This window comes from Bufo bufo, chromosome 8, assembly GCF_905171765.1.
Source record: "Bufo bufo chromosome 8, aBufBuf1.1, whole genome shotgun sequence".
In the NCBI taxonomy this organism is placed as follows: Eukaryota; Metazoa; Chordata; class Amphibia; order Anura; family Bufonidae; genus Bufo; species Bufo bufo.
The window spans coordinates 188211421-188239380 of record NC_053396.1 but is presented as its reverse complement, the minus strand read 5'-3'; the positions used below and the strand labels follow the sequence as shown (position 1 = coordinate 188239380).

Genomic DNA, 27960 nt, shown 5'->3' with positions numbered 1-27960 from the left:
TGGAACAGTTATCCGGACAATAATAGGACATGTTCTATTTTTTTGTGGAACGGAAATACGGACATACGGAAATGGAATGCACACGGAGTAACTTTATTTTTTTGCGGACCCATTGAAATGAATGGTTCCACATACGGGCTGCAAAAAAAATGGAATGGACACGGAAAGAAAATACGGCAGTGTGCATGAGCCTTAATAATGAGGGCTTTCAGGGGTTACTCTGGTAAAAAAAATAAAAAATAGAACTTACCTTATCCATTTGAGCAAGAAGAGGCCGCCGCAGCCATCTTGATTGAAGACACCGCGTGAAATCTCGCGCTGTGGGTGATGACATATATTATCACGCTGGCTAGCGTGGTGACGTCACACGTCACCGTGCACAAGATTTAGCACGGTATATCCAATCAAGATGGCCACGGTGGCCTGGCAGATTTCATGTTCCTTGATGCATGTCCCTGCATGGTCATCTGGCCTGGCCATGTCATTCAAAGAGAGGGAGGAAGCAGGAGAAGCAAGTGTGCACAGGTGGCTTGGACCCATCTTCGGTGCACCCTTGCTCCGCCAGCTCCTCCTTCTTCTCAATGGACAGGGCCATGCAAGACGACTACGCAGAAACCTGGCCCTGTAGACATTTGTTTTCCTAAGATCTTCTAGAATAATAGAAAAATAACAGGCAACGGCCTCCTTGCGTCAAGTAAAAATCAGCCCGCCCCTTACCCGTCCTCTTCACTTTGATTGACATCCTGCCTCCTTGACTTCAAGTTGACTCTGAAGACAGCGAGATGGGTGATTTAAAGGGAACCTGTCATGTGGATATTTGATTATAATCTAACTAATTATATACAATCATTAACTACTAAAAAGTACCTTAGATGTATTCACTTACTGGTGTGAGAGATGGTTACCTCATAATATACACACAAAGATGCCACATGCCGCATGCTAATGCTGATTTTAGTCCAGCGTGATGTCATTGAGTCCAGCGTTTATTTAATTAACAGCTATAGCCACTCCCCTTCCCACCTGCTGCTGATTCATATGGAAAATAACTGTCAATCAGCAGCAGGTAGGCGGGGAGAGTCAGGGGCTCATGAATATTCAGGACTCCTCATTATCAGCTGGAGCTTTTCAATACAAGATGTTGGCAGATTGACTGGGTCAATTAAAGAAAGTGACCCAGCATTTTGCTAAGAGAATCAATCACTTATTTATGTTGCCCTTACTTAGGACACCATAAAACTGGTGACAGGTTCCCTTTAAACTGCATTTTTTTTTACAGTATGCAGCAACCAATGGAAGAATAAAAAACATCATTGGGAACACACTGGGGGCTACTGTAAGGTAATGATGTCGGTTTTATATGATGTCGGTTTTCAATATGTAACTGCTGGCAGGAGACAGAAACCACAGATCTTAAATGGGTTGTCCAGGATTTAAACAAAAGTCTGCTTTTCTCTTCAGAAACCCAACCAATCTTGTCTATGGGCTATGTCCGGTATTGGAGCTTAGGGCTCCTGCACACGACCGTATGTATTTTGCGGTCTGCGAATCGTTGACGTCCATGTTTCGTTGTTTTTTTCCGGACCCATGTTTCAGCCAAGTATAGGACAGACATACAGATGTGAAAAGCACACAGATCATACAAAGATTTGCCTGCTAAATAAGAGCTCTTGCACACGACCGTATCTATTTTGCGGTGCGCAAATTGCAGATACGCAAAACATGGATCCCGGGCATTTTTTATTCGCACTTCTCTAGAAATGTCCTATCCTTGTCTATAAAACAGACAAGAATAGGACATGTTCTATCTTTATTTGCGGCGCCGCCGAACAGACATATACGGATGCGGGCAGCACACGGTGTGCTGTCCGCATCTTTTGCGGCCCCATTGAAATTAATGGGTCCGCATCCGATCCGCAAAAAATGCAGATTGGATGCGGACTGAAACTATGGCCGTGTGCATGAGCCCTAATGAAGGGGAAGTAGCACTTGCTGAATTGCCATGGCCCCTTTCAGTCAGCTAATGGGTGGGGTGCCGAGAGTGAGAGACCACCGCCAATCTGTTATTGACTGGCCATTAACAATTTTTGTAGCAAATAACAAGAAATAAATGCAAATATCAACAATGTTTGATTAAAAATAAGCATTTATTTGACATTCAAGCTTCTCTATCAGCAAAGTGTAAAGAAATATATATTCCATTTCATATACAAAAAAATATGTATGTACAATACATTTATAAAAAAAATTGATTGTAACACGTAACTAGAATATCCCCTCATAGAAAGTTCTATCTGTAACATAAATTCGTCACTTTGTCCCAAAGAGGTTTGTTCACGCAGACATTATTTTAAGGAAAATATTGACACTTGATTGCACTTGTACAATTAGTACTACTAGTGGAATGCAACACAAAGTAATAACACTTAGTGGTCCCTTTGCTTTCAGTGGGTGCAGCCAACTATCCTGAAGGTTAAAGGGAACCTGCCATCAACTTTATGCTGCCCATACTAACGGCAGAATAAAGTAGAGACAGGTGAGTTGATTTCAGTGGTGTATAAAAAGTTAAAAGTAAGTGGTTACAGAGAACCAACATCACAATCATTGCAGACTGGGCCTGGAGAAGAGTCCTGGTTATTCATGAATTCCTGCTCTCCTGACCACCTATGACTGACCGTCTTCTACCTAGTTCTCTCCCTTCCTCTCTAGGAGAGAACTGCCAATCATCAGCAGATGGCGGAGAGCAGGAGATTAGGAATAACCAGGACTCTTCTCAGGTAGATGTGACTCTTTTCAAGGCCTGGGCTGTAATGATTATGATGCTGGTTCTCGGCAACCACTTACTTTTAGCTCATGAGTGACACATCGCTGACATCAGCATTTCTGTCACTACTTTATACTGCCCTCAGTGAGGTCAGCATAACGTTGATGACAGGTTCCCTTTAAAGGCTCCGAACACTACTGCAATATTTTTTTCCAATTTTCCCAATGTATCTAAACTGAAAAAACAAAGCAACTTTTCAAAAAGCATAAAAAAAAAAAAAATTAATTTTGTGTTTACAGCCCCTACACCTCGTATCTAATCTTTGTCTCCATGGTAACTGGCTGCAAAACCTGTCTGATCCCACAGTCATCCTGCCACCCACCTGCTCCCTAACTGTTTGATGGTAGAAAGTAGGTGGCATATACAAGAAAATATGACTGCATAGTCAGACCACACATTGTTTGTTTGTAGTCTGTTACCATGGAGACGCACAGGTCTTCCTAAGAGCTGTGGAGACAGAAAGATGAGAGATTCCCAAAGGTGCATTATTTACTATTTTAGATACATTGGCGGCAATTTTAAAAAATATGGTTGTGAAGTTCGTCATGATGAGAATGATTCTCTCGATCAGAGGATCTGGCATGGTAAGTCAATTTCTCCATAATACAGTGCCATATGGAGGTGCCACATTGAAGCACACATATGGCTCTATATTATAAATCAAAGGAAGTCATATACAGTTATGCAGCACTGTGTGCACGGAGCCTTATGCTCTGAAGAAAAAAGCTGAAAGCTTACCATTAGAAAGCCACAAGTCAGGGAGTTGACTCCTTCAGACCAAAGCCTTATGGTTGGACTCAGGTTTAATGAAGATGTCCCACCAGGACAGATCCTTTTTATGGCACCATTCACAGAATAGTGGTTTCCCAGGTGCACCCGTTCTTAGTATGTCTTCTTCATATGCATGGTCTTCATACCATTAGGCCACTTTTACATGACTGTAAGGTGGCCATAACACCCCAAGTCGACACGTTCTACTGAACCAAACTTTGATCACTATACAGTTCTCTAATGATTTACGTTCAATTCAAGAACCTTAGATTGTCCTGGTGTTGCAAATGTGATATGAACACTTAAAGAAGACCATACTATGGCTGCGTATTAAACAAGAGAACTCGGATGCCTCATGTGCATATTCAATATGGCTGAGGTTTGGCTGGTAAAGCTAAAATATTATTATGTGGTATTTCCTCTCCAGCACCGACAAGACAATAGCCTACTTCTGCATTGTTAAAGGGGTTGTCCAGGATATGAAAAAAGGTCTCCGTTTTTTTTAACTTTTCTAGTAACAGCACCACACCTGTGCATGGCTTGTATCTGGTACTGCAAGTCACCTGAATTGGAACAATTCCAAACACAGTCAATGGGCAGGACTAGCAAACACAAAACTGCTTTCCAATCCTAGACATCCCACTTAAAGTAATGGAGAAAGGCATAGGGACAAGTAATAAAAAGTATACAAAGAGTGCATGGGTATGCGGCAGTGGCAACTAGCTGGTGCTACATAGGTTTCAAACAAACAGTGGTAGCAACTTACATTGTAGATTTATAAAAACACAAGAAATCAGTAAGATATTGAGTCACAGGGCCACAGATAGAAGTAAGAACCCCAACCACTACAGGGTCAACCCGAATGCAATATATTATAACATTTGCAAACCGCACATCCTACTGAAACTGGCATATCAACAAGGATGCTGCAGAAGGAAGTTCTATAAAACTTGGTGGAATAATGATAATTTACACCACAATTTTTTCAAAATGTAAATGCCCTTTGTAGACATCCTTACAAAATATTGTAAGAAAATAAACCCTGTATACAATTTTGAAGATAGATTTCATATTTTATATGATGCATTCATTTTGTTGGGTGATATTATCTACAGTGATGATACTGACGACTATGACATTTTTGTGGCATTGACCATGCGGGTTGCAAAGATGTTCCCTAGAAAAAAGAGGCAACTCCGACACTAATGGTAGCAAAGACCACATGTAAAACCCACCATTGTGTAGAACTGGCAGAGTAATGGCATGAGCATCAACCCAAGTGAAAACATTTTGTTGTATTAGCTGGCTCTCCAGAATCGTAGCTAGGCTTTCCTTCACCTGGGGCAAAGATTCAATTTGCTGCCCCAGCCCTGTATCTAAAGACCTTGACCAAGGTAAAATGGCTTATTGGCACCATCCCTTCTCCTTCCACCCTTACCGCCAAAACAGGCAATATGAAAAAAAAAAGAAAAATCCAGACTAAGACAAAAACTAGCCTTATCCTACAACTACTTTGGGGGATGTTCCCTTTCCTCATACCTTTGAATTCCCGTTATGCAGTGTCACTCAGCATGCAGAGTTACAGGGTAATACTGATAATAACCCACCGAGAAAGAAGTCCTGGTTATTTGATTTTTTTGGTTGGCATAATTGTATGTTTTTATTTCATTTTTTTACCATAATTCTTCTTCAGGACAAGAAGATGAATTGCTTGACCTGCTTAACAGGAGTAATCTATGTTGTAAAGTGTTGCTTAAACATTTACATAGAGGCCAAAGTCACAAAAAATATAATGTTTTTTATAAATATGTGCACCTAAAGGCAATGCTAGTAAATTACATAGGCCCCTTTCACACGGGGCGAGATTTCCGCGCGGGTGCAATGCGTGAGGTGAACGTATTGCACCCGCACTGAATCCGGACCCATTCATTTCTATGGGGCTGGGCACATGAGCGGTGATTTTCACGCATCACTTGTGCGTTGCGTGAAAATCGCGGCATGCTCCTCTTGGTGCGTTTTTCACATAGCGCAGGCCCCATAGAAATGAATGGGGTTGCGTGAAAATCACAAGCATAAGGGAGAATAATAGCATTCTGAATACAGAATGCATAGTACAATAGGGCTGGAGGGGTTAAAAAAAATAAAATAAAAATTTAACTCACCTTAATCCACTTGTTCGAGCAGCCGGCATCTCTTCTGTCTTCTTTTGTGAGGAATAGGACCTTTGATGATGTCATTATGTTCATCACATGGTCTGTCACATGATCCATCACCATAGTGATGGATCATGTGACGGACCATGTGTTGAGCATAGTGACGTTATCAAAGGTCCTTTTCCTCACAGATGAAGACAGAAGAGATGCCGGCTGTGCGAACAAGTGGACTAAGGTGAGTTAAATTATTATTATATTTTTTTTAACCCCTCCAGCCATATTTTACTATGCATTCTGTATTCAGAATGCTATTATTTTCCCTTATAACCATGTTATAAGGGGAAATAATACAATCTACACTACAACTAACCCAAACCTGAACTTCTGTGAAGAAGTTCGGGTCTGGGTACCACAGTCAGTTTTTTATCACGCACGTGCAAAACACATTGCACCCGCGCGATAAAAACTGAACATCGGAACGCAATCGCAGTCAAAACTGACTGCAATTGCGTTCCTACTCGCGTGGGTTTGCCGCAATGCACCGGGACGCATCCGGACCTAATCCGGACATGCTCGTCTGCAAGGGGCCATACTGTAGTTACCTAAACACATCTTAAAGGTGGAAGCAGATGCTGGTTGCGCATGTCATTCCTATTGGCAAGGAATCTCTTACCCATGAACAACTATGCCCAAATTATGGAACAAGCTATTTTTATAGGCACATAGCTAAGGCTACTTTCACACTTGCGGCAGAGTGATCCGGCAAGCGGTTGCGTCGCCGGAACTGCCTGCCGGATCAGGCAATCTGCATGCAAACGGACAGCATTTGTAGATGGATCCGGATGCGGATCAGTCTTACAAATGCATTGCAAGAACGGATCCGGAGAAACGGATCCGTTCTATATTTTTTTCTAATTTTTACCGGTCTGCGCATAGATACAGGGAGGACGGATCCGGCATTGCTGTATTTTTAATGCCGGATCCGGCACTAATACATTTTAATGTAAATTAATGCCGGATCCGGCATTACGGCAACTGATCCAGAATTTTAGTCGGAGATAATACCGCAGCATGCTACGGTATTTCCTCCGTCCAAAACACTGTTCAGTGACTGAACTGAAGACGTCCTGATGCATCCTGAACGGATTTATCTCCATTCAGAATGCATGGGGATATGCCTGATCAGTTCTTTTCCGGTATTGAGCCCCTAGGACGGAACTCAGCGCCGAAAAAGAAAAATGCTAGTGTGAAAGTATCCTAAAGGAGGTACAGAGGTAGCAGTGAAACCTGGGTCTTGGTGCCTAAGTGGACACAAAGGCTTCTCTACCACATAAAAAGACACTGGTAAAAATGAAACATGGTATGTGGATAAGCAAACTTTGTGTCCTGCCATACAGGGTCCGTGCAAAGGGGTTTAAAGCCACTAACTTTAATCCCTCGTAGGAACCATACTTTCCTTGCATAAGATAACAGAGGCTGAACTAGAGATCTATATTAAAGTATCTTAACTTTTATTGTTTTATATATGAGTTATGAGAACCTGCAAAAGGGATTCCACTTGTTGGCCTATTGGCGACGTTCATCTCTTTTCACTTTCTCCCAGAAAAAAGAACCATCCCATTAGTGCAAACTTTTGATAGTAGCTCCCTGTGAGTCAAAGTCTTATCTTTTTAACAAGCCTAGGAACATGACAGGGGAAAATAGCCATTTGTCCTATTTTCTTGTGTCAAGTTCCAAAGCTTGTTAAAAACGTGGACTTTGACACAGGGAGCCACAAAAGGTGACACTAGTGAGATGGTTGTCTTTCTCTGGGAGATAACTCTTTGCTAAAAAAAAGAAAAATTCCCATGAAGCATTGCCAGTAAGTCTCGATACACAGTTGTTCTCCTTAAGGAAAGTCAGTAGATGGAATTAGAAGAAGTCAGAAGGATGGAATTAAGGGAATTAGTAATGCTTTGCATTTACTCCTATTTTGTGACTTTGTCCTGGTACCTTGAGAAAAGATGACACAGATAAGACTATATGAGATGTTAGATGTTAAAGCGGTTGCGATTGATTAGAAAAACATGGATGCTTTTTCCAAAAACAATGCCACACCTGTCCACAAGTTGTGTGTCATATTGAAGCTCAGCCCCTTCAAAGTGGGTTTCCAGCATCAGCATACTGATGACCAATCCATATCTCTATTAGATGGGCGGAGGACAGTTCTCAGGCGGTGCAGGTTCGCACCCATCCCTTGAGCAGGGGCTGAGAAGCGGTACGACAAAGACCACAAAATAGTGTATGGAGCGATGACGTTCCAGCTCCATACACTGTTTACTTCTGTAACTACAGCTAATAACTGATCTGTGGGGATACAGGGAGTTGGGCCCCCAATCATATTGATGACCTATTCATTGGACTATTCTATGGATAGTTCATCAATATGTTAGTTCCAGAAAAAACCCTTTGGAGCAGAGATACAATAGAAGACAAAATCCATAGACAGTTGTTTTTGGAAGACAGCGGTCATCTGTTTCTTATTGTATACAACCCCTTTAAGTAAATATCATATGAGAACGACAACACAAGGACTATCAGAATCACTGCTATTACTCTGTTTGCACTACTCAATGCCATGGTGTGGTAGACTGTAACCAACCAGTTGTGAGATTTCATTTGGGATTCCCCCGTACCCTGCTTGCTGTCCATTTATAGATATAGTCTTTAGGGCTACCTAAAACCAATCATCTGCCCATAAACATTAGTGGTTCTACAGAAGCAAAGTAAAAACTGATAGATACATGGAAAAATATACACATTACCCTTATGTTCTGCATATTATCACCCATGATAGTAGATAGATACATGGAGAACAAATACTGTAAATAAGGGTGGTCTGACTCCTCCACACTTTTGTAATTCTTAAAAATACAAAATCAAGAAATATATTTGTCCATGTAATCATTCGTTCATTCAAGTTCCCTTTGACTATAGCATGGAACAGTCAATTTTAGAGAAAGTGGTGAAACCATCAAGCACGAGAAAATGACATTATGCATTATTGCATTATTTGTGCCCTGGAACATTTTATCCTCCATCTCAACCCACTAATATTTCATCGTATGTTGAATTCATGTATTATTGGGATGCTCTGAGTCTCTTTACAAATTTTTACATAGTTAATTGTACAATAATATAAATGGCTTGTGAAACCATGGTCAAGGTTGTTCTGTCATGACTGTCTATCCATTCTTCAAAAGTTGCCTGAAAACCTCAGGTATCATCTTCTTTTAACCAGTTTTTGGTCATTGCCACTGGAAGTATTGGAAAGGTGGAAGACCAAGCAAAATGTTTTGTTTGGGCATTGCCTTAGTATGGAAAAGGAATGCCCAGAAGAGTTCTTTAAGAAGGTAGTATTTCATCTAAGTCAAGACTCTTGGAAAACTCTTTAAGAGACATGTATTGTGTGCTTATTATCTGGACCCTTGTCCAGCTAAGAGCTCTTCCAAAGTTCCTTCCTCTAAAGCAGAACTGTAACGTGCATGTTCTGTGGATACATTTGTGGGGAGTCTTGTGGCTTCACGACTAGGACACATCACGTAGCGGTTGGTGTTCTCGGGCTGATGAACCTCGGCTGTGACAGAAGTGGCTTTTAAGAATAGGTCATCACCAAAATCCTTGGTATCCAAACCACCCACAGCTCCAAGTTCACCTTCATCACTAAAAGAAGAGGAAAGGGGCTTTTCCATGTTGACATAGAGAATTTCTTCTGGGTCTTTGGCTGGAGGTAAATTCTTAAGAACTTTCTCCAGTTCTCTATGGAGGGTTTCAAAAGTTGGCCGATCCTTGGAATTTAGCTGCCAACAACTAGCCATCAACTCATACCTAGAAAGAAGAAAGAGATCGCTGATCATCAAAAAATTCTGAAACTTGAAGGTAATTTAGAAAGTGAAAAGGACATAAAAATAATAAAAAAATTGCAACATTCAATCATAAACAAAGAAGAACCTGGGTTCCTGCACATAGTTTTTTATTTTTACTAGACACATTCGAAGAGCGTAAAAATGCATATGCACACCAAAATGGCATTATTAGTTCCTGCTTCATGGTTGTTAAAGCACATTTAGATGGGTAGATTGTCAGGAACAAGAGTTCGCAGGAATGGTCATTCCCCATAATCTGCCTGAAAATCGGACGTGAAAATCCACCTTTAGACTCTGCACCTAGCAAGCACCGATGGTCCATCCTAAGGGCTCGTTCACACAAACATATTTTGCGTTCCGTATACGGGCCGTTTTCTGCGTTCCGCATACTGTCCGTATACGTAACCATTCATTTCAATGGGTCCACAAAAGATGCGGACAGCACTCTGTGTGCTGTCCGCATCCGTTGCTCCGTTCCGTGGTGTTGTGCATTTTCATAAGTATACAATATTATCTAATGATATTATAGCCAAAATGAATGCTCATTGCCTTTAAAAAAAAAATCAGCTTGAACCAAAGTTCTGTTATGGGGCTGAAGAAGCCAAGATGAGTTCATGGCAAGTTCAGTTTATAAAAAAATAATTATGAATATGAACGGACATTGTATTCTAAAAGTGATTGCTAAAGATATGGGTTTATCTATGGGGAGTACACTAGCTTCTTCAGACATGTCTGTCTGAAGAGAACAATGTTGTTTCATGGATAAGCCATGACAAGATAAGAATTTATATCCTTAAGGCACACCTGCTATGTGAGGTTCAATTCACATATTCATAATTATATTATATATATTTCTGTATGGTATATTTAGTTTTACAACATATTTTAACCAATAATTCATATAATGTGTTATTTATGTGTAACAATGTATGAATTTATATATATTATACCACGTATGTGTCATTTAGAATGTATCCTGTAGAAGATACAGAAACGCTAAAGTAAGTTTCTGGTAATTGGATTTCTGAGAAGAGTTAAATGTTATTTCAGACGATAGTTATTGATCCATGTAGATAAGTAAAGTGCCGAGTATCAAGGCCGTTATATATCGTTATCTATTAACATATATTTCAAAAGATAGGAGAAGACAGTGACTCCAAGTCGAGGATATAGGTAATTAAATGTGTCAGGAAAAGACCTTCCTTAATGATGTATATTAAAAAAGTTAAGAAGGTCATGTGAACGTATTATTAGGTATTTAGAATTAATGTTTAAGGTTGTGATATTCATCTGCAGTGCCTCCAGATGGACAATATTATATTATTTTACCATTTGTTTTATACCATGTCAAGGGTTAATATGACATCATTTTGTTATTAGCATGCGAATACACCTACCTTACCTGATTGGAAATCCCTAATCTAGAAGGGGATGATTCTTAGATAAGGTGGGGAATAATTACTCGTGTGCAGAGGTTCATTCAATTAAGAAAAAACAAAAGAAAAACTCAAAAAGAAAATTAATTTTTGGACTACTAGGAAAGTTCTTGAGAACTGGTCCCATCTGAACTCTGTCTACCTTTGACCCGGTAACGTATATTGTGTTTACTGCTTGTGATATTAATAAGATATTTCTCTCGGTATATAGCTAAGAGCCCCCATACTGTGGGAATATATAGTGTTAGGCGCCTCCATAATGCTGATTATTCTCTTAGCAAAGATACATATTGTTAATGGAAGATCTGACATTATTTGAAAAGAGGACTAAACCCTTGGGAAGTTATTTTCCATAGTCTGATTGCCGAGCTGAATATTTTATCATATTAATATCATACAGTTGCAAGAAAAAGTATGTGAACCCTTTGAAATTATATGGATTTCTGCACAAATTGGTCATAAAATGTGATCTGATCTTCATCTAAGTCACAACAATAGACAATCACAGTCTGCTTAAACTAATAACACACAAAGAATTAAATGTTACCATGTTTTTATTGAACACACCATGTAAACATTCACAGTGCAGGTGGAAAAAGTATGTGAACCCTTGGATTTAAAAACTGGTTGAACCCCCTTTGGCAGCAATAACTTCAACCAAACGTTTCCTGTAGTTGCAGATCAGACGTGCACAACGGTCAGGAGTAATTCTTGACCATTCCTCTTTACAGAACTGTTTCAGTTCAGCAATATTCTTGGGATGTCTGGTGTGAATCGCTTTCTTGAGGTCATGCCACAGCATCTCAATCGGGTTGAGGTCAGGACTCTGACTGGGCCACTCCAGAAGGTGTATTTTCTTCTGTTTAAGCCATTCTGTTGTTGATTTACTTCTATGCTTTGGGTCATTGTCCTGTTGCAACACCAATCTTCTGTTGAGCTTCAGCTGGTGGACAGATGGCCTTAAGTTCTCCTGCAAAATATCTTGATAAACTTGGGAATTTATTTTTCCTACGATGATAGCAATCCGTCCAGGTCCTGACGCAGCAAAGCAGCCCCAAACCATGATGCCCCGACCACCATACTTCACAGTTGGGATAAGGTTTTGATTTGGTGTGCTGTGCCTCTTTTTCTCCACACATAGTGTTGTGTGTTTCTTCCAAACAACTCAACTTTGGTTTCATCTGTCCACAGAATATTTTGCCAGTACTGCTGTGGAACATCCAGGTGCTCTTGTGCAAACTAAAAACGTGCAGCAATGTTTTTTTTTGGACAGCAGTGGCTTCCTCAGTGGTATCCTCCCATGAAATCCATTCTTGTTTAGTGTTTTACTTATCGTAGATTCGCTAACAGGGATGTTAGCATATGCCAGAGACTTTTGTAAGTCTTTAGCTGACACTCTAGGATTCTTCTTCACCTCATTGAGCTGTCTGCGCTGTGCTATTGCAGTCATCTTTACAGGACGGCCACTCCTAGGGAGAGTAGCAGCAGTGCTGAACTTTCTCCATTTATAGACAATTTGTCTTACCGTGGACTGATGAACAGCAAGGCTTTTGTAGATACTTTTATAACCCTTTCCATCTTTATGCAAGTCAACAATTCTTAATCTGAGGTCTTCTGAGAGCTCTTTTGTGCGAGGCATCATTCACATCAGGCAATGCTTCTTGTGAAAAGCAAACCCAGAACTGGTGTGTGTGTTTTATAGGGCAGGGCAGCTGAAACCAACACCTCCAATCTCATCTCATTGATTGGACTCCAGTTGGCTGACACCTCACTCCAATTATATCTTGGAGATGTCATTAGTCTAGGGGTTCACATACTTTTTCCACCTGCACTGTGAATGTTTACATGGTGTGTTCAATAAAAACATGGTAACATTTAATTCTTTGTGTGTTATTAGTTTAAGCAGACTGTGATTGTCTATTGTTGTGACTTAGATGAAGATCAGATCACATTTTATGACCAATTTGTACAGAAATCCATATCATTCCAAAGGGTTCACATACTTTTTCTTGCAACTGTATATTTTTGATTGGTCATAGGAAAACAGAGTCAAGGGATAACAGTTAATTTCCTGTATATCCGTGTTTTATTGTTATAGCCTGTTTGATAACAGAAGATCCTAAGTTTCTCTTGGTATATAAATTATAGGTCTGTTTGTTAAAGGTATGACACTGGTTGTCATAAGTAACTAAGTCACACTGTGCTGGTGAGATAGGGGTGTGTTAGCACCATCGTGTGGCATATTTTGGGTATTATTTTACAACTTCATCGTTTGTTTTGCAATTGTATTGATTTTATATTCTTTGTTTTATAATAAATGACATATATATTTTGCATATACAATTGTCCCTTTGTTTCACTACTTGCACAAATCAAATTAAGATACTCGATAAAATAACTTGGAGGCGTTTATGTCCGCCTGAAGGATCATATAGTTTTTTTTTTTATATATATATATATTTTTGATCCTCTCTTTTATATGAAGATTCTTTTTATATAGAGGATATATGACAGTGGCCCCGCGAAAATGTTGAGTCCTGTCCTATTTTTGTCTATTTTGCGGACAAGAATAGACATTTCTATAATAGGCATCCTGTTCCGTTCCGCACACGGGCACCATCCGTGTTTTGCTGATTGCAAAAAACATCACGGTCGTGTGAACGAGCCCTAAGGATGATAATGCCCTAGATAACCCCTAGTCAAAAATAGGTGAGTTGGGAAAAGTCTATTTGCTTTGCATCTCCCTACATTCCCTGCTTGTTCAGCATCAGTACCGCACTTGGACCCTGATTTTTCAGGCCTTCACTCCAGAATTCTGGCTTCAAAAAGTCACAAAATCAGGCTTTTTTGGCTTTTTGGACTCATTTGCCGCAAAACCTTTGCGACTTTTAGCACTTTTATACCATTCACTCCAGTGAAGTAGGCGTGAATCTCACTCCAGTAGGAGGGTAGAGTAGAAAAACTGGAGTCGTTTTTCTAGACAAAAGTGTTAGGTTTAAGAATGAGACAAATTTATCAAACAACTTGCAACATTTCATAAATGTGGCATAAACTACCCTATTACAGACACAAGCAAGACTAAATTCAAATATTCTCCTCATGATAAGTTCCCCCTACAGTCTGGTGAATTATATTCTAAGTGTCTTTACAATACAATTATTTGAACTTTTTTGGTATATTTTTGTTACTCTGGGAGAATCATAGTGGGCTAAATTGTGGCACACCAACACATTCACATTCCTTTATAAATCATGTGGTTTGGACTTCAAAAGCTTCTGTCGGGAATCTCTTGTCAGATGTCCTAGAAGGTTTGAGTAACAGGATGTGGTTTAATGGCTTTCAGATCAGGAATGAAATAATTTCCCGTTCTGGTCCATAACCAAGGTGGACGGCAACCAGGCATTGGAAGCAAGTTAATGATTATGCCTACGGGAAGTTAACATGTGAGGGAAACTCATAGTTGGATAGCAATACATAAAAGTTGAATCTTTAGAATTTGCATCATTAAAAATGATGTGTACTAATAAAAAGAAAGAAAAATTTGGTATCTGATTACTCTGTGGAACCTACAGTCAGGTCTAAAGGCAAAAGGCAGAATGTAACAATATACTGGGTTTATTAATGAATATAATGGCTAAATCCACACTATTACAACTTTTTGAGAAAAATTCTTGAAATAAAGATGAGTTTAATCCAATTATACAATCAAATTCACGATAAAAACTGTATACAGTACAGACCAAAAGTTTGGACACACCTTCTCATTCAAAGAGTTTTCTTTATTTTCATGACTATGAAAATTGTAGATTCACACTGAAGGCATTAAAACTATGAATTAACACATGTGGAATTATATACATAACAAACAAGTGTGAAACAACAGAAAATATGTCATATTCTAGGTTCTTCAAAGTAGCCACCTTTTGCTTTGATTACTGCTTTGTACACTCTTGGCATTCTCTTGATGAGCTTCAAGAGGTAGTCCCCTGAAATGGTTTTCACTTCACAGGTGTGCCCTGTCAGGTTTAATAAGTGGGATTTCTTGCCTTATAAATGGGGTTGGGACCATCAGTTGCATTGAGGAGAAGTCAGGTGGATACACAGCTGATAGTCCTAACTGAATAGACTGTTAGAATTTGTATAATGGCAAGAAAAAAGCAGCTAAGTAAAGAAAAACGAGTGGCCATCCTTACTTTAAGAAATGAAGGTCAGTCAGTCAGCCGAAAAATTGGGAAAACTTTGAAAGTAAGGGCTATTTGACCATGAAGGAGAGTGATGGGGTGCTGCGCCAGATGACCTGTCCTCCACAGTCACCGGACCTGAACCCAATCGAGATGGTTTGGGGTGAGCTGGACCGCAGAGTGAAGGCAAAAGGGCCAACAAGTGCTAAGCATCTCTGGGAACTCCTTCAAGACTGTTGGAAGACCATTTCAGGGGACTACCTTTTGAAGCTCATCAAGAGAATGCCAAGAGTGTGCAAAGCAGTAATCAAAGCAAAAGGTGGCTACTTTGAAGAACCTAGAATATGACATATTTTCTGTTGTTTCACACTTGTTTGTTATGTATATAATTCCACATGTGTTAATTCATAGTTTTGATGCCTTCATAGTCATGAAAATAAAGAAAACTCTTTGAATGAGAAGGTGTGTCCAAACTTTTGGTCTGTACTGTATCTACGTGTAAAATCATAGGCTCATGAAATACAGTATGAACTAATTGATTGCCTCTTTTAGGATCCATGTGCCACAGATCATAAATATAGGTGTGTGCTTGGAGCCTTAAAGGGGTTTTCCGAGATTTTACTACCGATGACCTACCTATCTTCAGAACAGGTCATCAGTATCTGATCGGTGGGGGTCCGACACCCGGGATCCTGACCGATCAGCTGTTTGAGAAGGCAGTGGCACTTGTGGTAGCGCCACAGCCTTTTAACAGCTTTTCCTAGGCCAGTGATGACACGTTCATTGGTCACATGGCCTAGGCGCAGCTCAGGTCCATTGAGGTGAGCGGGGCTTAACGCGATACAATGTAAGGCGCTGTGCTTGGAAAGTACGGAGAAGTCTGTGGCGCTTACAGGAGCACCTGTACCTTCTCAAATAGCTGATCAGCGGGGGACCTGGATGTCGGACCCTCACCGATCATATACTGATGACCTATCCAGTAAAATCCCAGAAGACCCTTTTAAAGTAGTGGCCATTATACATGTATTGATCTCTAAATGAAATAAATTTGTTACGGATTTCCAAAAAGACTTTGGTTTCCAACTAATCCAAATATTTTGTAATTCCTCCCAGATATATAGATTACTTTTTTTTCTGAACTGTTTTTATTTTGTCCCATACATGATTATGGGGGTGACCATCTTGCCTGAGCTGCTTCTTATAGCATTTTGAGATGTGCTGTTGCTCAGTCACGTGGACCCCAGGCACAGTGGACAGGAGTTGACTCATTGACTTCTGTAGGAGAGTTTTTAGTTATTCTCTGTGACCTGTAAGTAGGTCATTATGGAGGAAGGGTGAGTAGATAAACTATGACCATCATCTACTGTCAATGGCGAATCCTGTGTTATCTGTTTAGAGCTCAGTCATTGTAATCCTGCCTGTGATAATAATGAGATGACTACTGAAAAGTGATCTCTACAGAACAGGAACTGTTGGTATATTATTAGGTCTAGCGGCAAGTGGTGACTGCAGGATTTTAAGATTTTAGATTTTTTTTTTATTTGGATAGTGACATGGTAAATTACCAATAACATCACAAAAAAATCTTTCAAATATATGTTCCATTTAGACAAAATTACATGACATCAATAAAAAACAATACTCACAATCCATCAAGACAATCTGGTGGCTGTTTTAGCCGATTCCCTTGTCTCAAGTAGTCATAGATTTCACTGTTTTCCACCCCAGGATATGGCGTTTGGCCCCGTGTTGCAATTTCCCACATGGTGACTCCAAAAGACCACTGGCAGAAGAAGAATATTAGTCACTCTGTGCAACTTTGGATCATCCTTTTTTTTTCCCTAAAAAGGTTCCCCTCACAATTAACTAATCTTGCATAGTCCCAGGAATCAGTTGTAATCAGTTGAGGTGTTCAATTTCCCTTCAGTGCCCCCACAGGTGAAATAAGGCATTACACAGTTCACATAGAAATGAGTTAGGGTATGTATTGCATAAACATGTTGAATCCTGAGGAGGAAAGGTGCTTTGGTTCTGTGGTTCCTGGGCTGTCTTCACTAGACTTCCTGCCCCCTCCTTCATTAACTTCCACATGGACATCCTCACGTTCACCAGTGCAGCCAATGACTGGCCTCCTGGTGTCATGTTAATGCCACCTCAGGACACGTCACTGTTGAGGCTAGTCATTGGCTGCAGCAGCACTCTTGACTCCGTATGCGCAGGAACTGGAGGTCTAGTGCAAACAGTCAAGCAGCCGGAACAGAGCGGCGGAGAGCAGGTAAGTACAGCTTTTCGAAGGTCCTGAGTGGGTGGGTGCGAAGAATTAAAGGAAAAATCCTGGGCAATCCCATTAAGGGGAACCCCTATATTGACTCTGAATGCCTAATAGTGTATATTAATTAATTAATTTTCCAAGCACGACTAACATATGACTTAACATATGACCTTACAGAATTACGTCGAGATTTGACTCACCACATCGCTCTTGGTGGTGTACACGCGGTCAGCAAGACTTTCAATTGCAATCCACTTGACTGGCATCTTGGCAATGCGACCTTGCCTATAATAATCTCCATTGTAGATTTTCTTGGACAGACCAAAGTCCGCCACGCAGACGTTCATGTTCTCATTTAACCTGGGTGCAGCAACAAAGATTAATGTGTGAGACGAAAGCCGAAGGGCATGGAAATTGTCAGTGAGGAAATAATCACAACTAGGCCACGGCACGTTGGGAGTCAACAACCCAACGAGCCCCAAAGGTAAGAAGGGTTGTAAGAAGATTGTGTGCGACACAATGGATGGGATTTGTCTACATTTGCCCTAGATGCACACTCAAAAATATTGTTGGGGGAACTAGGAATAGTTTTTGCACCAAGCTCCAGAAATCCAGTCTTATCCTTCTGAAGATGAGAAATAAGGTCCATCCATGATAAGCAGAAGTAAGCATCTCCAGATCATTAAAGATAATCGTTACGTCAATGTCTAGATAATAAGACGTTTATCTCAAGAACCTTACATGCAATTCCGGGCTGCCAGATCTCTGTGGATGAAGTTCTTGCTGCTTAGATACTCCATGCCGCTAGCTATATCCGTCATGAACTTCACCAGCATCTGTGTTGGGAGGAACTGCAAGAAAATATGTGACACATGGTCATTAGTGTTGAGCGAATCAAAGTGGACTTTCATCCAAATTTCAGGGAAAAGTCGATTCGCTGCAAAGCCAAATCTCCTTGTGCTTCGTGGTAACAAATCGGTTTTCCCTGAACGGTGGTAAAAAAAAAAACATACTTAGGCTACTTTCCGTCATAGGATCTCAATAGCGGAAAAAAACGCTTCCGTTTTGTACCCATTCATTGTCATTGGGGACTAAACTGAACTTAACGAAACGGAATGCACCAAAATGCATCCCATTCCGTTTGGTTGCATCCCCTTTTGCGGACAGAATAACGCCGCAAGCATCGCTTTGCTGTCCGTGATGTGGTGCGGAAGAAGACGGATCCGTCCTGACACACGGTGTAAGTCAATGGGGATGGATCCGTTTTCTCTGACACAATAGAAAACGGATCCGTCCACCATTGACTTTCAATGGTGTTCAAGACGGATCCGTCATGGCTATAGAAGACATAATACAGCCGGATCCGTTCATGACGGAAGCATGCGCTTGTATTATTGTAACGTTAGTGTTTTTTGCAGATCCATGACGGATCCGCAAAAAACGCTAGTGCGAAAGTAGCCTTACCTCATCCGTTTGAGCTCGAAGAGATGGCCGCCGCCATCTTGATTGAAGATCCTGCGCGACATCCTGTGCGCGGTGACGTATGACATCACCACGCCAGCTGACGAGATTTTGCTCTAGATCTTCAATCAAGATGGCGGCGATGATCAAATGGATGAGGTAAGTATGATTTTATAAAAAAAAATGTATTTTACTATCACGGATAGAAAGAAGGTGCTAAAACTAATAATTGATTAAAAATGGGGGAATTGTATCAAAAATCCTCAAACAATATAAACAGCTGACCAAACACTTACTGGCCAAACAATATCTGTCACTAAGGAGGCCGGAGTGTATGTCAAAGAAACCGCCCCAAAAATACAATGTTGCCTGCCACCAAAGTTGTGACCAGTTCGCAGTCACCAAAAGCACCGGATACGCGGTCACGCACCATCAGTGTGGCAGCGGTGGCTATAATCTCACCACGTGCACTTTTAACGCTGCTCCTGATGATTCTCATGATGAAACGCGTCGAGCCAAATTGTAGACGCTACACGTGGGAGTTCTAGCTGGTGGGGACAGGTAGTTAGGTATTGGGTTTTGGCTTTCCCGGTTTGATCGCTAGAAACAGGTGAACATTAACCTTGGTGATCATTAACCTTATGGCTAGGGCTACACGACGACACGTGTCGCGTGACAGATAGGGCCCAACTACACTGCAACATTTGTCGCGCGACAATTTTTTTAATGGCAGTCTATGGTGTCGCACTACGACATGCTGCGACTGCGACGCGACAGTCACAGAAAAATCCATCTCGAATGGATTTTTTTGCGACTGTCGCGTTCTCAGTCGCAGCATGTCATAGTGCGACACCATAGACTGCCATTATAAAAATTGTCGCGCGACATTGGTGCGACAAATGTCGCTGTGTAGACCTGGCCTATAGCTGGATATACTCCACCTACTTTTCCCATACCGTTACTATACTACCTACCCAACTTTTTGTATGTCTGCTGATTGTTTAGTGACTGTGAACTGGTCACAATTTTGTTAGCAGGCAACACTGTATTTTTGGAACGGTTTCTATTGTTTGGCCAGTAAGTGTTTGGTCATTTGTCTATATTGTTTGAGGATTTTTGATACAATTCCCCCATTTTTAATCAATCATTAATAAAATATATTCGTTTTATCGCCTCCTTTCTATCCGTGATAGTAATTGTCAATGGAGACGTTTACCTTTTCATATTGTTTTATTATAAGTGAATTTTTTATTTTTTTATTTTACACTGTATTATTACTGTCCGATACTGCAATCATGTATGAATACGGCATCTGAGGGGTACAAAGAGGGGGGGCCCAATTGCTGTTACCTGTCATTGCACCCACTACTTACAAAGAAGTGTGCTTCGCGACAAAGTGGATTTTTAATTTTTTTTATTCGATGAAGCAGCCAGATTTTTCAATACTCCGCTCATTTATAATGGCCATAAAGCGTCATCTAATTCAGAAGTTTAATAACTTTCTACATAAACAGATAAAGGAATGATTTCTCAAAAATGCCTCCGTCTCAAGACGTCCACTAATGGAACATACCAATACGTTCTCATAACCGGAAAGTTCATTCTTAAAGGGAATCTGTCCCCAGCGACCTCCCTCTCCCGCTGTTTGCATAGACACATAGCTGTGGTTCGCCTGATTCCGTTTTTCTTTTGTTGATCGGAGGCGCCGTTCCTCAGTTATGACACTTTTTCCTCGTTGCACCAAAAGCCTAAGGCCTCATGCACACGACCGTTCCGTTTTTTGCAGTCCGCAAATTGCGGATCCGCAAAACACGGAAGCCGCCTGTGTGCCTTCCGCAATTTGCGGAACGGAACGGGTGGCCCATTGTAGAAATGCCTATTCTTAGGACATGTTATTATTTTTTTTTGCGGGGCTACGTAATGGAGCAACGGATGCGAACAGCACGTGGAGCGCTGTCCGCATCTTTCGCGGCCCCATTGAAGTGAATGGGTCCGACCAGAACAACGGTCATGTGCATGAGGCCTAATTTGCATATTAAGAAAAAGTATCCTAACTCTGGAACGGCGCCTCCGATCAACAAAAGAAAAACAGAATCAGGCGGACCTCAGCTATGTGTCTATGCAAACAGCGGGATAGGGGGGACATTGGTGACAGATTCCTTTAAAAGAGCATCTGACTGCAGGATCAACCCTATTAAACCCTATTGACAGGGTAGGGTTGATTCTGCATATTAAGAAAAACTCGGGAAAGGCGCTTCTGATCAACCAAAGAGCAGTATAGCACAGCTAAGTGTCTATGTGAACAGCGGATTAGGAAGGTTGGTGGTGACAAATTCCCTTTAAAGGACAACAGTCATCAGGATCAACCCTATTAAACCAGGCATAGTGCTGATTAAAATGGTACCTTTCCTGGGAAAATCAGTTATGGCGTTACCAAGGGGCATGGCCGAGCCCCCAGATCATTTTAATCACTAGGATCAACCCTACCAGGCAGTATGCCTAATTTAATAGGGTTGATAGCGCTGAAAGGTGCTCTTTAAAGAGGACCTGTTAAAGAAGATATGCTTTTATTTAGTGCCTGTTTCAAACTGATCAGGCTTCAGCCGAAACGCGTCACACGTGATGCTATTATGCACTAAATAAAAGCATATCTTCATTTGCAAGAAAAGTGAGTGACGGTCCTTCTTCGCATTCATCTGTGGGACGCCTTCCCTGGACGCGCGCACCACGTGGACACCGCAGTGCCGAGCCAGCTTCTCAGATATCTCCTGACCGGTCTGCTTTAGTAAATACCTGTATTCTCCGTGAAATATCATGGCTGAGGCATTCATTCCTATAACTCCTGTTACTCCTCCTGGAAATTTGTTTAAAAAAACCTGACAACTGGATGTTACCATTCTCCTTTCTGTATAGGGCTCGTCTCTGCACACCCTGACACCGCCAGCACGGTTTGGACAGCGGCAGACTTTGTAGGGACCCGCCCCGGTCACAAGCAGTTCTCAAGTCATACATTTCCAGGAGGAATAACAGGATTTCCATCTGCATTAAACCTTGCTATCAAAACAGTTACATACCAGGGGGGCGTCTCCAAGTCGTGAATACAACAGGAAGCTGTGGAGATCTCCATGTTTCATGAATGGTAAAATAACAACAGGGGATGGGTATCCTTCATTTTCTGTATTCTGAAGACAAACCCCTGCAATGACGAAGAGAAGAAGAAATTCTGCATTAAAGGACATGACATCATATCGTACATGACAGTCCCTCTCTAACAAACTTAGAACCAGCCCTGTACCTCACATGGATCCAGAGATCTCCCCATTCATTTCTCCAATTGTTCTGCTAGATTTATTTCAGGCTGGCAGCTCGGGGGGTGTCCTTTCTGCTGCAGCTCTTTTCCTTATCATAGGTCGGGGGTGTCCTTTCTGCTGCAGCTCTTTTCCTTATCATAGGTCGGGGGAGGGGGTGTCCTTTCTGCTGCAGCTCTTTTACTTATCACAGCTCGGGGTGTCCTTTCTGCTGCAGCTCTTTTACTTATCACAGCTCGGGGGGGGTCCTTTCTGCTACAGCTCTTTTACTTATCACAGCTCGGGGCAGCTCGGGGGTGTCCTTTCTGCTACAGCTCTTTTCCTTATCACAGCTGGGGGGGGGGTCCTTTCTGCTACAGCCTTTTACTTATCACAGCTCTGGGGGGTCCTTTCTGCTACAACTCTTTTCCTTATCACAGCTCGGGGGGGGGGCTTTCTGCTACAGCTCTTTTCCTTATCACAGCTCAGGGGGTGTCCTTTCTGCTGCAGCTCTTTTCCTTATCACAGCTCAGGGGGGGTCCTTTCTGCTGCAGCTCTTTTTCTTATCACAGCTCAGGGGGGGTCCTTTCTGCTACAGCTGTTTATATCACAGCTTGAAGGGGGGTCCTTTCTGCTACAGCTCTTTTCCTTATCACAGCTTGAAGGGGGGTCCTTTCTGCTACAGCTCTTTTCCTTATCACAGTTTGGGGGGTGTCCTTTCTGCTACAGTTCTTTTCCTTATCACAGCTCAGGGGGGTCCTTTCTGCTGCAGCTCTTTTCCTTATCACAGCTCGGGGGGTGTCTTTTCTGCTGCAGCTCTTTTTCTTATCACAGCTAGGGGGGTGTCCTTTCTGCTACAGCTCTTTTCATTATCACAGCTCGGGGGTCCTTTCTGCTGCAGCTCTTTTCCTTATCACAGCTCGTGTGGGGGTGGGGGGGGGTCCTTCTCTGTGCGTCCACTTCTCTGAGGTATACAGAGAAATACAGAAAATACACCAACAGGCAGGGCCGTCTTTAAAGCGGGGCAAAGTTACACAGGGGGGTGCTGCCATGCCTGCCTGGGTGCGGGCACTTCAGGCAGCGAACTGTGAGACAGTGAGAGCTGTGATTCTCTTAGGAGAAAGGATCTTTGATGACATCATCACCATGTGACCAGTAACATATTGATATTATTGATCACATTGGCTATGAGGTCATCAAAGGTCCTTTCTCTCTACCAGGAGTGTTGCTGCAGGAGAAGTTTGCCATAACTGTGGAACTTTTTTTGTAATGATTACATCAGGAAAAGGTGACAGGGGCTGTTATACTAATATACTGTAAGCTACTGTATACTGTGGGTGCTGTATAGTGTGGGGTGCTGTATACTGTGGGGTTCTGTATACTGTGGGGTGCTGTATACTGTATACTGTGGGGTGCTGTATAGTGTGGGGTGCTATACTATATATTGCATACTGTGGGGTACTATATACTGTGGGGTGCTATGCTATATACTATAGGGTGCTATACTGCATACTGTGGGGTGCTATATACTATAGGGTGCTATACTGCATACTGTAGGGTGCTGGGGTGCACTGTAACGCTAGGTTGAGCCGATCTCCTTCCTGAACTGCAGAGCGGTGCCCACTTCCAGCCCAGAGCCCAGATCACTGATCCTGCTGGAGTCTTCAGAACTGGAAGTATTTACAGGGATTCACTGTACTCTGTGTGTGGATTATTATATTTTTTGTGTGTGTGTTGTGGTGGAGGGCGTGATTGCATGCCAGGGGGTGTGGGAAGGCGGGATCCAGAGGGCCCAAGTAAATTCTTGCCCAGGGTCCAATCAATATTAAAGACGGCCCTGCCAACAGGTGGCGCTATACAGATAGATTTTCAGGGGCTACACTACATTTTTTACTTACATACAATTACAAAAGTATTTAGATCCAGGTGCTGGTTTGAAGAAATATAGAACATTTTATTTTGCAGGGCAACCACTGGTATTTTATAGACAAATTGTACATGTCTGTCATGGCTGCAAGGAGATCTTATGACTTGTGGTCACATTACTTCTATGTTTAACCCCTTAAGGACTTAGGACGTACCGGTACGCCATGTTTGCCGAGTCCTTAAGGACCCAGGACGTACCGGTACGTCCTAACTTTAAAACTACATTGCGGCACGGCGGGGGTTAATCGGAACAGGATGTCCGCTGAAATGATTCAGCGGGCATCCGGTCACAACGCCGGGGGGGTCATGTGACCCCCTCGCATCGGCGATCGCAGCAAACCGCAGATCAATTCAGACCTGCGGTTTGCGGCTTTACCTGAGGTTTGCGGCGGCGATCGGCGGGGCCATCGGGTCCCCATGCGGCTGTAGGGGGGACCCGATGGCATGGAAGGCAGCGTGATGCCTTCCTTAGGCATCAGCGCTGCCTTCCGGTGACGAGCCTGTGAGATCCAGCCCCCTGTATTACTCATACAGCCAATGCATTCCAATACAGAAGTATTGGAATGCATTGTAAAGGGAATTGGGCCCCCAAAAGTTCAAGTCCCAAAGTGGGACAAAAAATAAAGTTAAAAAAATAAAGTTGAAAGAATAAAGTTTTCCCCCCCAAAAATTAAAAGTTTCAAGTAAAAATAAACAAAAACGTCATTTTCCCCAAATAAAGTAAAAAAAAAATTGGTAAAAAATAGGGAGAAATAAAAAAGTATACATATTAGGTATCGACGAGTCTGTATCGACCAGCTCTATAAACATATCACATGACCTAACCCCTCTGATGAACACCGTAATAAAATAAAAACTGTGCTAAATAAACCATTTTTTTGTCACCTTACATCACAAAAGTACAACAGCAAGCGATCAAAAAGGCGTTTGCCCACCAAAATAATACCAATCTAACCGTCACCTCATCGCGCAAAAAATGAGCCCCTACCTGAGACAATCGCACAAAAAATAAAAAAACTATGGCTCAGAATATGGAGACACTAAAACATCATTTTTTTTGTTTTAAAAAAGCTGTTATTGTGTAAAACTTACATAAATAAAAAAAAGTATACATATTAGGTATCGCCGCATCCGCATCTACTGGCTCTATAAAAATATCACATGACCTAACCCCTGAGATGAACACCGTAAAAAAAAAAATGGGGTCACTTTTTTGAAGTTTCTACTCTAGGGGTGCAGTCCAGCAAAACCTGCCTTCCAAAAACCGTATGGCATTCCTTTCCTTCTGCGCCCTGCCGTGTGCCCGTACAGTAGTTTACGACCACATATGGGGTGTTTCTGTAAACTAGAGAATCAGGGCCATAAATATTGAGTTTGGTTTGGCTGTTAACCCTTGCTTTGTAACTGGAAAAAAATTATTAAAATGCAAAATCTGCCAAAATGTGAAATTTTGAAATTGTATCTCTATTTTCCATTAATTCTTGTGGAACGCCTAAAGGGTTAACAAAGTTAGTAAAATCAGTTTTGAATACCTTGAGGGGTGTAGTTTATAGAATGGGGTCATTTTTGGGTGGGTTCTATTATGTAAGCCTCGCAAAGTGACTTCAGACCTGAACTGGTCCCAAAAAATAAAATATCATTCCCAAAATGATCCAAACATGAAGTAGACATATGGGGAATGTAAAGTAATAACAATTTTTGGAGGCATTACTATGTATTATAGAAGTAGAGAAATTGAAACTTGGAAATTTGCAATTTTTTACAATTTTTTGGTAAATTTGGTATTTTTTTATAAATAAAAATTATTATTTTTTACTTCATTTTACCAGTGTCATGAAGTACAATATGTGATTTAAAAAAAACTGTCTCAGAACGGCCTGGATAAGTCAAAGCGTTTTAAAGTTATCAGCACTTAAAGTGACACTGGTCAGATTTGCAAAAAATGGCCTGGTCCTTAAGGTGAAATAGGGCTGAGTCCTTAAGGGGTTAAAGGGACATCTGTCAGCAGATCTCTACCTATGACACTGGCTGACCTGTTACATGTGCGCTTGGCAGCTGAAGGCATCTGTGTTGGTCCTATGTTCATATTGCTGAGAAAAATGTTACACTTAGAGGTTTTGATCTCTCACTCTGCAACTGTTGCGCCCTCTGCACTTTGATTGACAGGATCAGGATTGATGATGCTTTCACCGCCTGGCAGGGCCAGCGCCACCTGTAAGGCGACCTAGGCAGCCGCCTAGGGCGCAATTTAGCAGGGGGCGCCGGCCCCGTGTGGTTTTAAAAAAAAAAGTGTTGCCGCAAGTTGTTTTTTTTTAAGTATGGCGGAGGGCCCTCCCCTGCACCGGGCGGCTGCCGCACTGCCCAGAGAGAGGGACTAACAGGAGGGAAGCGCCTCTGATGTAGCATGGCCGAGCTCTGTTTGGTCCGCGGTACAGGCGCTTTTGTTTCCTGTACCCGGCCGGACTGACAGGAAGTGCTCACTTAGTGTGCACTTCCTGTCAGTCCGGCCGGGTACAGGAAACAAATGCTCCTGTACCGCGGACCGAACAGAGCTCGGCCATGCTACACTAGGGTGGGGGGGGGAATGGAATGAGAGTGACAAGGAAGGGAGGGGGGAGGGGGGGAATGAGAGTGACAAGGGGGGGATTGGGGGAATGAGAGTGACAAGGGGGAGGGGAGGGGGGGAATGATGAGAGTGACAAGGGAGAGGGGGGGAAATGAGAGTGACAAGGGAGTGGGGGGAATGAGAGTGACAAAGGAGGGGGGGGGAATGAGTGACAAGGGAGGGGGGAAATGAGTGACAAGGGAGGGGGGAAATGAGTGACAAGGGAGGGGGGTGTATTATAACTACGGCCTCAACAGATTTGAAATAAGATAATGCGGCCGCTTCAATAATTATTTTATTATATTACATTTGGTAAACAAGAAAATCTATTAATTCTTTAATTCTATGAGGAAAAAGCTAAAAAAAATAAAAAATAATAAAAGTTAAATGGCCAAAGGGATGCCGTAACTTAAACATATAATATCCATTACAAGCTGAAAAAACACAGTGGTAATGGTGGCACGCCTAAAATCAGATGGTTTCAGTTGAGGAAAATATCTTGTAAGAATCTAGGGATTGGAATTAGAAATGATGGATTGTGTAAGTGAGGAGGGTGGAGGCAGCTGTGTGCATTGGCAGATGTTTCAGAACAGTGCAGTACACAACCTCTGACACTAGGTGGCGACAAATGATATCTGTTGGACATATAAAGAACAGACTATCGGATGATACAAGAGATATATTGCGCTGCATTCAATGCACCCAGTTTCATACAGTTCTGAATGCTCCTAAATGTTGTGGTATTGATTATTTAGGCCACTTCATTTTAGTGATTTTATTGATTATTTTTACATTAATCAATGTCATAAAATTTGCTCCTGGTCAAAATATTTAAGTAAACTCCTGTGTGACTTATTACTTTAAGAGAACAGGGGTTCGTCTCCAAATTCTGGAATCTTAATACATTCATGTGCACTGGTGGACACATCACAGGGAAAAAAAAAGCAGCTGCTTAAAAGTGTGAGAGCACTTCACCTTGTGTTATGGGATATTCCTTAAAGGGGTTGTCTAGCTTTCAAACCGTTTTTCCCCCAAACCCCCCAACCAAGCTGTAGCGGCACGCGTGATCCCCGTCAGCTCCAGAAGCTGACAAGCAAGGAATTGAAGAAACTGGGAGCAGGTAAGCATGCTTCTCTACG

At 41.8% G+C, this 27960-nt stretch overlaps 1 protein-coding gene across 1 annotated transcript in view; it reads right to left on the bottom strand.

Annotated features, from left to right (window-relative positions):
* Nucleotides 1-8343: 8343 nt before the first annotated feature.
* Nucleotides 8344-27960, bottom strand: part of AXL (AXL receptor tyrosine kinase) — a 96797-nt gene continuing 77180 nt past the window's right edge. Inside the window, exons 16-20 of the mRNA XM_040442191.1 lie at nucleotides 22078-22199; nucleotides 18284-18393; nucleotides 17743-17902; nucleotides 16917-17053; nucleotides 8344-9615 (exon numbers count right to left, since the gene is read on the bottom strand). Coding sequence (XP_040298125.1) covers nucleotides 9204-9615; nucleotides 16917-17053; nucleotides 17743-17902; nucleotides 18284-18393; nucleotides 22078-22199 — 941 coding nt within the window. The 3' untranslated portion in view covers nucleotides 8344-9203. The remainder of the gene's footprint in view (nucleotides 9616-16916; nucleotides 17054-17742; nucleotides 17903-18283; nucleotides 18394-22077; nucleotides 22200-27960) is intronic.